This window comes from Molossus molossus, unplaced genomic scaffold (assembly GCF_014108415.1).
Source record: "Molossus molossus isolate mMolMol1 unplaced genomic scaffold, mMolMol1.p scaffold_m16_p_1, whole genome shotgun sequence".
NCBI classification, from domain to species: domain Eukaryota; kingdom Metazoa; phylum Chordata; class Mammalia; order Chiroptera; family Molossidae; genus Molossus; species Molossus molossus.
In genome coordinates this window covers 181,500,094-181,514,310 of record NW_023425344.1, presented here as the reverse complement: position 1 = coordinate 181,514,310, position 14,217 = coordinate 181,500,094, and the positions used below count along the sequence as shown (strand labels likewise).

At 38.7% G+C, this 14,217-nt stretch overlaps 1 protein-coding gene across 1 annotated transcript in view; it reads right to left on the bottom strand.

Moving 5' to 3' along the window:
- The window catches only part of SNAP23 (synaptosome associated protein 23), a 38,734-nt gene that overhangs the window by 14,706 nt on the left and 9,811 nt on the right, over positions 1–14,217 (bottom strand). The window contains exons 2-5 of the mRNA XM_036269809.1: positions 2,731–2,834; positions 1,938–1,979; positions 1,463–1,511; positions 614–731 (exon numbers count right to left, since the gene is read on the bottom strand). Of these exons, the coding sequence (XP_036125702.1) occupies positions 614–731; positions 1,463–1,511; positions 1,938–1,979; positions 2,731–2,787 (266 nt within the window). The 5' untranslated portion in view covers positions 2,788–2,834. The remainder of the gene's footprint in view (positions 1–613; positions 732–1,462; positions 1,512–1,937; positions 1,980–2,730; positions 2,835–14,217) is intronic.

The following is a 14,217-nucleotide window of genomic DNA, read 5'->3' as shown; positions in this document are numbered from 1 at the left end:
CTTCCATAGGAAATGCTCTCCCAGTTCTTCCATGTCCATCTAAATCCTTCCAGTCACTCAGAGCCCAATTCAAGTCTTAACCTTTCCTATAAGATGTTCTCCAAATCAACCTTTATCAGTTCTGTACCCTTAGCCTTAGTTGATATCACATGATCTAGCACTAGATTTATATATTTTTTACCTTTTGCTAGTCTTCCTCATATATCCAACCACATAGTAAGTCTTTTGAAGACAAGATCCAAGTCCTCTACTCCCCGGCTATCCCTTCACGTGCCTACCACGGAATATATATTTTGTTAATACTCTTTGTTTGAAAGGAAAAGACACTATTTCCATCCTGCTCTGTATTATCCAGATATATATTTCCCAATCTTTTTGTGTATTTCTGAAAAATGAAATTGGAACTTGATCTAAGAATTAATCAAATTTAAGCCATTATTTTCAGTGAATCTGCCCATTTACACAAAAAAACTTGATCTTCTTGAAGGAGAAATAAAGCTTAAGTTTATCTAACAAAGTTACTTATTTAGGCCCAGTCACACTTAATACCTTATTAGGGGGATATGTTTTCATTTTAAATTTATTTTTAAAAGGTCCTGATTTATCAACTCACCTATTACATGGACAGACACAAAGGCCACAGCACTTGTTGAGTTCTGTTAAAGTCTTCTCTGCCTCTCTCATGTCTTTATTTATTTGGTCCATGCCTTCTTCTATGCGGTTTAGTTGTTCTAAGAATAAGTTGTGGAAGTTACATTTTGTGTTACATTCATAGTGCTAACTATTACTATAAAATAGCAAACTTCAACCTTGAATTCAACAGTAACATACTATAGTGACTGTAACAGTGCCAGGAGGTTTTACATACCGTCTAACATAAAAACAATCTTTCACATACTGATCCTGAGGCACCTGGCCTCTTACTGCAGAAAGATTTGTTCTAAAGAAATTTGTATAATAGGAGTATGTGAGGGTTTGTTTAGAGATTACTCTTATAACCAAATTAAGTATGCTGTGACTAGACTTTTCAGCATTTCTATCCTTGAATGGGCTCAAAACATGAGAGCTGTCATAAGACCAGCAAAAACTAGACCTAATTACTCAAGGCCAACTCAAACGGAATGTTTCTAAGCTCACCTTAATCTAGACTTATTTAAGGACTTAACTTGATTTCTGAAAATCCAAAAATATCACAATGTCTAGTGTACCTATGCCCAATGCATACAATAAATGCTGCTACCTAACAAATAACTGGTATACAACTGGACATTGTTGCCCCACCTTTAATTAGCAATAAACATAATATAATTCAAATCAGAAGAAAAGAAGTAAATATATCACTCTTATCTTACAAAGGGAAGGCACTTCCAAAGGCTTAATTTTATATATGGCTGACTTAAAGGGCTTTCTGGTATCGTAACGTAAGCAAAATCAAAAGTTTCTGCCGATAACTTCAACTTACCCCCTTGTTCATCCAGCATAGTGATAGTCTTGATTCCTGCATCCTGAGACTAAAAGAAGGAAAAAAAGCCGATAGCACAACAAAACATAGCAAAAATAACAGAAACAAAAACTATAAGGCCTGACAAATAACAGGAGAGAATAACTTAGAAACCTAAGTTCTTATTGGAGTACAACCACAGAGAACATTAATATCCTCAAACCAACACACTTTAACATACTAACTGCCTTCCACCCCCAAAATAATTCAATCACAAACTCATGGTGCACTGATCTTCCCTGTCATATTCCAATATTGTCAATGGGGGAAAAAGTCCCATTAGTGTGTGGTTTGACAATTTCAACAATTGCTGGTATCAAATAATAAAGCTTATTGATACAATGACCTTAACTTTTAACACCAATTCTAACTTATGCTATCAGGATCCCTCCTATACCATTTCTGTATTTAACCTGATAATTAAACATTTTCTTACCTCAATGGCTAAACCCAGGATTCTTCTTGTACTTTCCAGAGACTGGGGAAAAAACATAAGAATGTTAGCACTCTAAAACATGTAGAAAAAAAGAAAAATCTGACCACAGGCCATACACATGATGCTACTCTATTTTTAAAGACTGCCAGCACATCAATTCCTCCCTTTAAAACAAACAAACAAAAAAGTTGATGATTATAATTTTAGTTTTCTTCCTACCAGTGGCTCCTTAAGAAAAAATATGGAGGGAAAAGTTAATGGGATTTATAAAATTTTAATGTAGACAGAAATCTAGGTATATTACACAAATATTAGAAAGTTTTGTTAAAACTAAATGTCTGGAATTCCTCAAGTCTAGAGTATGTTTGTTGAAGTAACTGGTAAGTAATAATTACCTTTAAAAAATCATATATAGTCAGCCCTTGTTTACCGCGGTTAATCAGTTCCAGACTCTGCTGCGATAAATGAATTTCGCGAAGTAGGATTCTTTATCTACTATACAGTCATCCCTTGCCATTTCGCACTTGGATTTTGGTGGCTTCACTTACCAATAGAGTGAAGTCCCAAAAGTCGAAGCGTGAAGTGGGGAGGGATGATTGTAAACTGTTTCCCCTTACTCAGTTTTTTGGTAAAAAGAAAAAATTAGGAGCTAGTAATGGCACTCTAGGGCGAATGCATTCTTTGGGATAAAGGGACTTGGAAGAGGTCAAAATGGTCTTCTAAAAAGGTCCTTTCATTCCCCACTGTGAAAACAAAAAGAAAATTAATTACTTATTCCAAGTAAAACGTTTACCTCATCAGTAACCTGGTGAGCCCTCAACTGAATTTCTTCTGATGACAGATTATCCATGATGAATTAAAACTCTTGATAGACACAAAAACTGGAATGTAGATATTCTGTAAGAATAAGGATACAAAAAAAAAAAAAAAATCTGAGCAGAATATGGACGTTTAGATATTTATCTGGAAAATAGGATAAAAGAGTCTCTCTCTCTCTCTCTCTCTCTCTCTCTCTCTCTCTCTCTCTCTCTCTCTGGTGAAGAAACTAAAACTGAGAGAGGGTAAATGGATGCTTAAATGCTAGTTAGTACCAGAAGTGAACCTAAAACTCAGGTTTCAGAACTTCTAGTGAAGTGCTGTTTCTAAGAGTGAGTGGTCCCTCTACATTGAGAAGAAAGGCATTACTAGAACACAAGCTTTAAGAGATTATTCAAATAAATTTTTGGTTGTACAGTGTTCATTATACATTGTTTGAATATGGAAAAGTAGTAAGGTGAAGTGGGCTAAGTTAGGCAGTGGGCTAAGTTAGGCAGTGTTCCATCAGTAATGTAACAAAATTCAGTCATATTCCCAAATAACACAGAAAATATTCTAAAAATGTGCCAGCTGTCCAGGCTACTCATTAGAGAAAATTAAATATTTTCATTCTTAACAAGAAGAGAGTAATCTTGATGTAAGAGCCCAGAAAAGAACTAAGGTTTTTATTAATACTAGACTCATCCTTTCCAATTACTATATTGTTTATTGTTTTAGTAAAGTCATTAAGAAACAGAACAATTATTCTCCTATATACAATAACTCAGAAAGAGATCTCAGACATTCAAACTAAAAACATAAATAGATGTTATTCAGTACTACTGTTATGTATGTGGAGTCCTGTGGAGTAATAAGCAATGTGTGACAGATCTACGCTGTTTTCTTTCTTTTTTTCATTTTTATTGACTTTTTATTTTTATTTTTGAGAGAGAGAGAGAGAGGAAGGGAAAGGGAGAGAGAAAAACATCAATTGGTAGCCTCCCGTATGTGCTGACTGGGGATCAAATCCGCAACCTGGGTATGTTCCCTGACTGGGAATCGAACCAGTGACCCTTCAGTGCAGAGGACAACACTCCAACCGAGACACATTAGCCAGGGCTATTCTATTTTCTTTTCATTACATTTGCTAGCTTTGTATTTTTGAAAACTCATTCACATTTTGGATTTGCCCCAGGGGAAATTTGGCAAGGTCTGGAGACAGTTTTTGATTGTCACAAGCTAGGGTTGGGGGCAGTATTACTGGCATCTAGTTGGTAGAGGCCAAGGATGCTGCCAAACATCTTATAAAGTACCTTGGGACAGCCCCCCAAAACAAAGAATTATCTGGCCCAAAATATAAACATGCTGGGTTTGAGAAATTCTGCCATGGAGTACACTTACAGATAAACAGGGAATCTAGGTACCTGGCAATGTACTAGACTGAACTCTTCTTGTGTTATCTTCGTATTTCTAACACCTAACAGGATCTAACAGTTAGTACTCCAGGAAATGTGTGATGAATGAACAAATTAGAGAAACAAGGTGTACTCTAAGTATTTCAGTGGACCTTAGAAACAAAGCTACATGTAATGGTAGCACAAAGCCTGCAAATAACCACTAGAAGCACAAACCAAAAACTGTCATTATATGCATGGTCTGAAATGGCCTGTTGGTCACATATAAATATTTTTAGTCACATTCATAGCTAACCAACATTAAAAAAAATTTTTAATGTGTTTTTACTGATTTTTTTAGAGAGAGGAAGGGACAAAGAGAAACATTAATGTGAGAGAGAGAGAGACTGATCGGCTGCCTCCTGCACACCTCCTACTGAGGGGGGATTGAGTCCACAACCTGGGCATGTGCCCTGACCAGGAATCGAACCAGTACCTCTTGGTCCATGGGACGATGCTCAATCCATTGAGTCACACCGACTGGGTTAACCAACATTTTTAGTACAATAGTTTTTGATAAAACAAAAATGTGACAATATTACTATATTCTCAGTACAGGAATGTTTAAAATTCTCATAGCTCTTCAGTTTTTTATATTTTAAAATATATATTTTTATCCTCACCCGAGGATCTGTTTATTGATTTTTTGAGAGAGAAAGAGGAGAGAGAAACATTAATTGGTTCCCTTCCATATGCGGCACCACTGAGGATCGAACCCGAAATCTTGGTATGTGCCCTGAGAGGGAATCAAGTCTGCAACCTCTTGGTGCACAGGAGGACACTCTAACCAACTGAACCACCCAGCTGGGGCTGCTCTTCAGTTTTTTAAAGTTTAATTAAGATTTTGAGCCTTGATTAAAGCTGTTAATCCTCATGAAAAATAATATCACTAGTTATTATTATTGCAAAAAGAGGAAAATGTAATTACATATGTTGATTGCCATAATAGGACTGTGGTGCTGGCAGAAGGTTCATATTCTAAGATATAAAGGCTTTTCTTAAATTAAGAACAAATCATTCATTAGATATAATCATTAATAGAACCACATGCTTTAAGTACTTGCTAATTGTTTATGAGCCTTTAGCTTTATCACATACATGTTCATGCTACAGTTTTTCTTTTGTCAATCTTTTGTAGTTACAATTATGAAAAGAAAAAAGAGTTGCTTTTGTACCCTCTCATCTTGATTTTTGTGACCTTTCCTTTCTGTAACACTCTTATCTCCTGCCCAGGCAGCCTCATGCTTCTCCATCATTTCCTAAAGCCCCAACAAGATATTTTTCAAAGCATGTCCTTTCCAGGCAGTATGTTCTAAAGTTATCTATCCTTCTCAGAGCCCATGAGAGTAGAAAGTGGTAAAAAAATAATAATAATAATAATAATACACACTAATCAATTAGTGCCTGGAAATGACACCCTAGTCAGATTTTCTGATACAGTATCCTGTGAGTAGAAAGCCATTTGGGGAGTAAGAAAGTCCAGATCTTTCAAACTGTATTATTTTGTAATTTTACCCCTGGAAGTGATTCTTGCCAATTACAAATCAATATCTGCTATCTTCCGATGAAAAAAAGACCAAAACTCCATGTAGGTTCAAAGAGAGGCTTAAATGCAAAACTGACCTCTGTCAAATTTGAAGATTTTAAGAGTCCTACTTTCTAATTATATATATTTTTTAAGAAGCATATGTAGCTAAGAGATATATGTGAACAGTCACTATTGCCATGGCAACAGGGATTTTTTGAAGAACATACCCTTTCAGTGAACTCAAAAGTGCTTCCTAGTACTTTTTTTCTTCCCTGAGTAGATGACACACAGGACAAGAAACAGACTTCTGTAAAAGTTTTACTTGTTTGGCAGGCTGACATCAGGACACAGGAAGCTTTCTGAGACTTCTCTACTCTGGATTCTTATGCGTGTTGAGCGCACAATTATAGTACATAAGTATAAGAGAGATAAAAGAGAATTGTAAGGGGAAGAACAAAAACAGACAAAGAGCCCAGCCCGGTGTGGCTCAGTGGACTGAGCGTCGGTCTATGGACTGAGAGGTCCAGGTTCGATTCCTGGTCAGGGCACATGCACAGATCGACGCTCAACCACTGAACCACACTGGACAGGCTATTTCATAGGTTGTTAAAATGAGGATTAAAAAAGATAATCCACAGACTTCTGGTCAAGATGGCAGTGTAGGTAAGTGCTATACTCACCTCCTCCCACAACCATATCAAAATTACAGCTAAACTACAGAACAACCATCATTCAGAACCACCTGAAATCAAGCTTAATGGAAGTCCAACAACTACAAAATTAAAGAAGAGGCCACATGGAGATCGGTAGGAAGGGCAGAGGCGCAGAAGTGCTGGCCCATCCACATGTGGTGGATAAAAATCAGAAGGGATACCTCAACTATAAAGGTCTTGCCTGAGGAGCAAGGGGTTCCAGTGCCAGGAATAGAAGTCCCCATAACTTCTGGCTGTAAAAACCAGCAGGAATTGTCCAAGCAGTGTGGCTCAGTGGTTGAGCATCAACCCATTCACCAAGAGGTCGTTGGTTCGATTCCCGGTTAGGACACTGACTAGATTGTGGGCCAGATTCCCAGTGGAGGGCATGCAGGAGGTGGTCAATTGATGTTTCTATCTCTCTCTCCCTCTCTCTCCAAAATCAATAAAGGAAAAAACAAACAAACAAACAAAAACAGCAGGAATTGAGGCTGCGAGAGACTGAGGCTGCTGGAGTTCCAGGCAGTTACTCTTAAAGGGTCTGTGCATGGACTTACTTGGATTTGCTCCCTACAGGTTCCAGCGTGGAGGAAGAAGCTTGAAAGGCACCAGAGACATACAGGGACGAGCTGAATTCTCTGGCAACAGGGTGAGAGCTGGGACTCCAGCAACCTGGCTCACACTGTTTTCCCTGTCCTGGTGATACCCTGAGGCCCTGCATCACCCAACTTTTGGGCCCACCGAAGCCGTTTCCGGTAGGGCTTTACCATAAGATTGGCCTGTCTTGGCTTCTGTTTCAGATTTTCCTAAATTCTCTCAAACAAACAGCATCTAGCTTCAGACAGCCCCATACCTCTCACTAAGTGGCCCCAGGCCTGGCACTAGAAGCAACCAGCCTTGGTTCACAGCTTGGTTTTGCCTGGGCACCTCCAAGTCCAGCACAAGAATCAGCCATCTGCAGGTCACTTTGTATCTTATACCTGGTGGCCCCAGGTAGAACACAGGCAGTGGCTGACCCTGTCCCAGAGCCAACACATTCAGTGGACAGCTTCAGACCACGTCAAAGTACCACCACCCAACTACCTCCACAAGCGACACGCTCAAAAATTGGACTCACTGGGTACAAAAGCCCTGCTGAAGTAAGGCTTGCTCTGTGTGGTGGGCCCCTGCCCAGATGATCCTCCAAGGGAGTCAGAGGTCAGTGGTCAGTGGGCATAGCCAGTCCTTGCAGCTGAAAAGCCTGAGTAAATCCCTCCCACTCACATGCCAACAGCAACCAAGACTCAATTACATCAGAAAGGTGTACAGTCCACACAAGGGGTGCATTTCGAGGGCCCAGCTGGAGTGGTTAGTGAGGCTGTGCCACTGGACCCTACAGGACATCTACTACAATAGGCCACTCTACGATGCATAGGAGATATAGCAACTCTATCTAACACAAAGAAACAAACACAGGGAGACAGCCAAAATGAGGAGACAAACATGTCCCAAATGAAATAACAGAACAAAACTCCAGTAGAAGAACTAAATGAAATGAAGATAAGCCATCTAATAGATGCAGAGTTCAAAACACTGGTTATAACGATGCTCAAGGAACTTAGTGGGAACATCAAAGAACTTAGTGAGAACTTCAAGGAACTTAGAGAGGACCTCAAGAGCATAATAAAGGACCAGTCAGAAATGAAGGATGCACTAACTGAAAGAATAAATTACAGAGAATCAATAGTAGAGTAGGAAAGGCAAGAAGCAAACCATCAATTTGAAATATAAGGAAGCAAAAAACACTCAATCAAAACAGCAAAAAGAATTTAAAAAAAAATGAAATAGTGTGAGTCTCTGGGACGACTTCAGACATGCCAAAATTCACATTATAGGGGTGCCAGAAGGAGAAGAGAGAGAACAAAAAATTAAAAACCTATTTGAAAAAATAATGACAGAAAACTTCCCTAACTTGGTGAAGGAAACAGAAATACAACTCCAGGAAGCACAGAGAGTCCCAAACGATGAATCTAAAGATGTCCACACCAAGACACATCATCCTCAAAATGCAAAAGGTTCAAGACAAAGAGAGAATCTTAAAAGCAGCAAGAGAAAAGCAGTTAGTTACCTACAATGGAGCTCCCATAAGATTGTCAGCTGATTTCTCAAAAGAAACTTTGCAGCCCTGGCCAGTTGGCTCTGTGGTTAGAGCATCGGCCATGGTCCAGAGAGTCCCAGGTTCGGTTCCCACTAAGGGCACGCACCTTGGTTGCAGTTTGTCCCCGGCCCCAGTTGGGGGTCAGGTGGGTGGCAACTAGGCAATGTGTCTCTCTCACATCGATGTTTCTCTTTCTCTCTCTTCCTCCCTCTCTCCCTCTGGCCGGTTTGGCTCAGCAGTTGGAGCGTTGGCCTGCGGACCAGAGAGTCCCAGGTTTGGTTCCCGCTAGGGGCACGTACCAAAAAAAAAAAGAAAGAAACTTTGCAGGCCAAAAAAGAAGGGCAAGAAATATTCAAAGTGATGAAAAGCAAGGACCTACAACCAAGATTATTCTATTCTGCAAAGCTATCATTTAGAATTAATGGACAAATAAAGAGTTCCCAGACAAGAAAAAGCTAAAGGAGTTCATCACAACCAAACCCGTACTATATAAAATGGTCTTCTTGAGAACAAGAACAAGAGGATAAAAATATGAAAAATAAAAGGGCAATAAATACATACCTATCAACAATGAAATCTACAAACAAAATGAAGAAGCAGAACAGAAACAGATTCATAGATACAGAAAACTTTATCTTGGTTGCCAAATGGGAGGGGCATTTAGGGGATGGGCAAAAAAGGTGAAGGGATTAAGAAGTACAAATTGGCCCTGGCCGGTTTGGCTCAGCCCTTAGAGCGTCAGCCTGCGGTCCAGAGAGACCCGGGTTCGGTTCCCGCTAAGGGCACGGACCTCGGTTGCAGTTTGTCCCCGGCCCTGGATGGGTCATGTGGGTGGCAACCACTCGATGTGTCCCTTTCACATCGATGTTTCTCTCTCTCTCTCTCTCTCCCTCCCACCCTATCTGAACAAGAAATGGAAAATGTCCTCGGGTGAGGATAAAAAAAAAAAAAGAAGTACAAATTGGTTGTTAGACTGACGAACCTCAAAGGAAAGGGGGCAGGGGTGGCAGGAAGAGATAAACCAAAGAACTTATATGCATGTATGCATAACCAATGGACACAGACAATAGTGTGTGGAAGGCAGGAGGGGGGCGAAAGTGGGGAGATGGGGAGAAAGAGGGGGGAAAAAAGGGGGACATCTGTAATCTATTCAACAATAAAAAGAAGTTAAAAAATAATAAATTAAAAAAAAAAAAGATGATCTATACAAAGTGTTTAGTGCTTACCACAGTTCCTGAGGCATGGCTGGTAATCAAGTATTAGCCATTCTTTTAATATTATTAGGGAAGCAGATAGAAATAGTAGGCAAAACAAAAATAAAGCAACAATGTTAAATATGAATAACATCTATGTAAATGCAACGGAAAATAATAGCTATTAAATATTAACTTCCATCTATAAAGCTAAATTTGAACATTAAAGTTGATGACATTGTATTGCAGTGGTTCTCAACCTTCCTAATGCCACGACCCTTTAATACAGTTCCTCAGGTTGTGGTGACCCCCAACCATAAAATTATTTTTGTTGCCACTTCATAACTGTAATTTTGCTATTGTTATGTCTTAGACAACCCCTGTGAAAGTGTCATTCGACCCCCAAAGGGGTCGCGACCCACAGGTAGAGAACCGCTGCTGTATAGGCTATATATCTAAACTATTTTCATGCCAGGCATGAGTCTGCACATGTCAAGACAGATATTAAACAGGTTTAAATTAAACCAAGTTTCTGGTTGACGGGTACTTCTCTAGACTGGTACTCCTGGCTATAATTAATAACTGGTACAAGACAACATAAGGCAACATCAAAAAATGTTAGTATATCTGAAAACAATGAACTGCTTTTAGAGATTTAAAATAGTCAACATAAGACACTGGGTAGCTGAGTGGATAAGAAAATATGGCCCACATATTTGCTGTCTACAAGAGACCCATCTCAGAACAAAAGACTCACACAGACTGAAGGGATGAAAAAAAATATTCCATGCAAATGGAACGGAAAAAAAGGCTGGGGTAGCAGTACTCATATCTAACAAAGTAGACTTTAAAGTAAAGGCCATAACAAGGGACAAAGAAGAGCATTTACATAACACTAAAAGGATCAATCCAACAAGAGGATATAACCCTTGTTTACATATATGCGCCCAATACAGGAGTACATAAGTATATAAAAAAATCTTAGACGGACTTTAAGGGAGAGATCGATAGCAATACAGTTAGTAGCGGACTTTAACACCCACTGAATCACTGGACAGATCTTATAGACAAAAAAATTAACAAGGAAACAGACCCTAAACAATGCACTAGATCAGATGGATTTAATTGATAGTTATAGAACATTTTACCCCAAAGCTGCAGAATATACATTTTTCTCAAGTGCACATGGGACATTCTCAAAGATAGACTACACGTTAGGACAGAAACTAAGTCTCAACAAGTTCAAGAAGACTGAAATCATATCAAGTATCTTCTTGGATCACAATGGCATGAAACTAGAAATCAATTATGATAAAAACACTCAAACACATTCAAATACATGTAGGCTAAATATCATGTTATTAAACAATGAATGGGTTACCAATGAAATCAAGGAAGAAATAAAAAAGTTCCTGGGAGCCCTGGCCGGTTTGGCTCAGCGGGTGGAGCGTTGGCCTGCAGTACAGAGAGACCCGGGTTTAGTTCCCACTAAGGGCACGTACCTCGGTTGCAGTTTGTCCCCGGCCCTGGTTGGTCGTGCGGGTGGCAGCCACTCGATGTGTCCCTTCACATCGATGTTTCTCTCTCTCTCTCTCTTCCTCTCTCTCCCTCCCGCTCTATCTGAACAAAAAATAGAAAAATGTCCTCGGGTGAGGATGAAAAAAAAAAAAGTTCCTGGTAACTATGAAAATGAACACACAACAATACAAAATCTGTAGGACACAGTGAAAGCAGTCCTGAGAGGGAAGTTCATAGCATTACAGGCCTACCTCAAGAAACAATAAAAATTTCTAATAAACTATCTAACCCTATAACTTAAAGACTTTGAGAACAAAAAATAAAAACTCAGAGTAAGTAGAAGGAAGAAAATAATAAAGATCACAGGGGAAATACGACATAGAGACTAAAAGAACAACATAAAAGATCAATGAAAGAGCTGGTTCTTCAAAAAAATACATAAGATTAATCAACCTTCAGCCAGACTCACCAAGAAACAGAGAGGACCCAAATAATTAATATCAGAAATGAAAGAGGTGAAGGAACTGACACCATAGAAATATAAAGGACTATATGAAAATACTATGAACAATTATACGCCAACAAATTGGACAACCTAGGCAAAGTGGACAAATTCCTAGAATCGTATGGTCTTCCAAAACTCAACCAGGAAGAATCAGAAAACCTGAACAGACCAATAACAACTAAGGAAATTGAAGCAGTAATTAATAAACTCCCAGCAAACAAAATTCCTGGTCCAGACGGCTTCACAGGGGAATTTTATCAAACATTAAAAGAAGAACTAACACCTATCCTACTCCAACTATTCCAAAAATTTCAAGAGGAAGGAATACTTCCAAACTCTTTTTAGGAAGCCAGCAGAATCCTAATCCCAAAACCAGATTAAGACACTACAAAAAAGAAAATTACAGGCCAATATGCCTGATGAACATAGATGCCAAAATCCTCAACTAAAGCTTAGCAAATTGGATCCAGCAATATATTTTTTAAAATTATATACCACGATCAAGTGGGATTTATCCCAGGGATGCAAGGCTGGTACAATATTCATAAATCAATGAATATGACATACCACATAAACAAAATGAAAGATGAAATTCATATGATCATATCAGTAGATGCTGAAAAAGCATTTGACAAAATCCAGTACCCATTTTTTATTTAAAAAAAAATCTCTGCAAAGTGGGAATAGAAGAATCATACCTCAACATAATAAAGACCATATATGACAAATCTACAGCCAACATCATACTCAATGGACAAAAACTAAAAGCATTTCCTTTGAGAACAGGAACAAGACAGTAATGTCTACTTTTGCCATTCTTATTCAGCATACTACTAGAAGTCTTGGCCACAGCAATAAGACAAGAAGGAAAATAAAAGGCATCTAAATTGGAAAGGAAAAAGTGAAACTCATTATTCGCAGATGACATGATATTGTACACAGAAAAACCCTAAGGACTCAAGCAAAAAACTACTAGATTTAATAAATGAATTTGGTTGCCCAGCTGGTGTGGCTCAGTGGTTGAGCATCAACCCATGCACCAAGAGGCCACCAGTTCGATTCTTAGTCAGGGCACATGCCCACGTTGTGGGCCCAATCCCAAGAGGGGGGTATTCAGGAGGTGGCCTGTCAACGTTCTCTCTCATCAATGTTTCTATTTCTCCCTCTCCCTTCTTCTCTCTAAAAAAATCAATAAAGAAAAAAAAAATTTTTTTTAAAACAAATGATTTTGGCAAAGTAGCAGAACACAAAATCAACATCCAGAAATCATTGGCATTTTTATACACCTATAATGAATACACAGAAAGAGAATAAAAATACAATCCCATTTATCATTGCAACAAAAAATTAAGATAACCTAGGAATAAACTTAACCAAGGAGGTAAAAGACATGTTCTCAGAAAAAATACAGGACATTGAAAAAAGAAATAGGAGATGATATAAAAAAGTGGAAGCATATAACACATTCATGGATTGGAAAAATCAATATCATTAAAATGTCAGGCCCTGGCCAGTTTTGCTCAGTGGTTAGAGCGTTGTGGACGAGAGAGTCCTAGGTTCGGTTCCCGCTAAGGGCATGTACCTCGGTTGCAGTTTGTCCCCGGCCCCGGTTGGGGTCATGTGGGTGGCGACCAGTCGATGTGTCTCTCTCTCTCTCTCTTCCCCCTCTCTCCCTCCTGCTCTATCTGAAGATAAATGCAAAATTGTCCTTGGGTGAGTATAAAAAAAAAAAGTAAAATGTCCATACTACCCAAAGCAATCTACAGATTCAATGCAATCCTTATTAAAATACTAACAGCACAATTCACAGGTGTAGAACAAATACTCCAAAAGTTTATATGGAACCCAAAAAGACTCCAAATAGCTAAAGAAATCTTGAAAAGGAAGAACAAAGTTGGAGGGATCACAATTCCAGATTTCAGGTTATACTACAAAGCTACTGTAATCAAAATAGCCTGGTACTGGCACAAAAACAAACATATAGATCAATAGATCAGAACAGAGAACCCAGAGATCGGTCCAAGACATTATGCTCAATTAATATTTGACAAAGGAGGAAGGAGCATACAATGGAGTAAAGACAGTCTCTTCAATACATGGTGCTGGGAAAACTGGACAGCTACATACAAAAAAAATGAAACTAGACCACCAACTTACAGTACACACAAGAATAAAGTCAAAATGGGTAAAAGACTTAAATGTCAATCACGAAACCATAAAAATCCTAGAAGAAAATGTAGGCAGCAAAATCTCAGACATCACATGTAACAGAATTTTCACTGATACATCACCTAGGGCAAGAGAAACAAATGAAAAAATTAATAAACAGGACTACATCCAACTAAAAAGCTTCTGCATAGCAGCACATATTTGCCAATGATACATCAGATAAGGGGTTAATTTCCAAATACACAGAGTACTCATACAACTCAACAAAAGGAAGACAAACAATCCAATT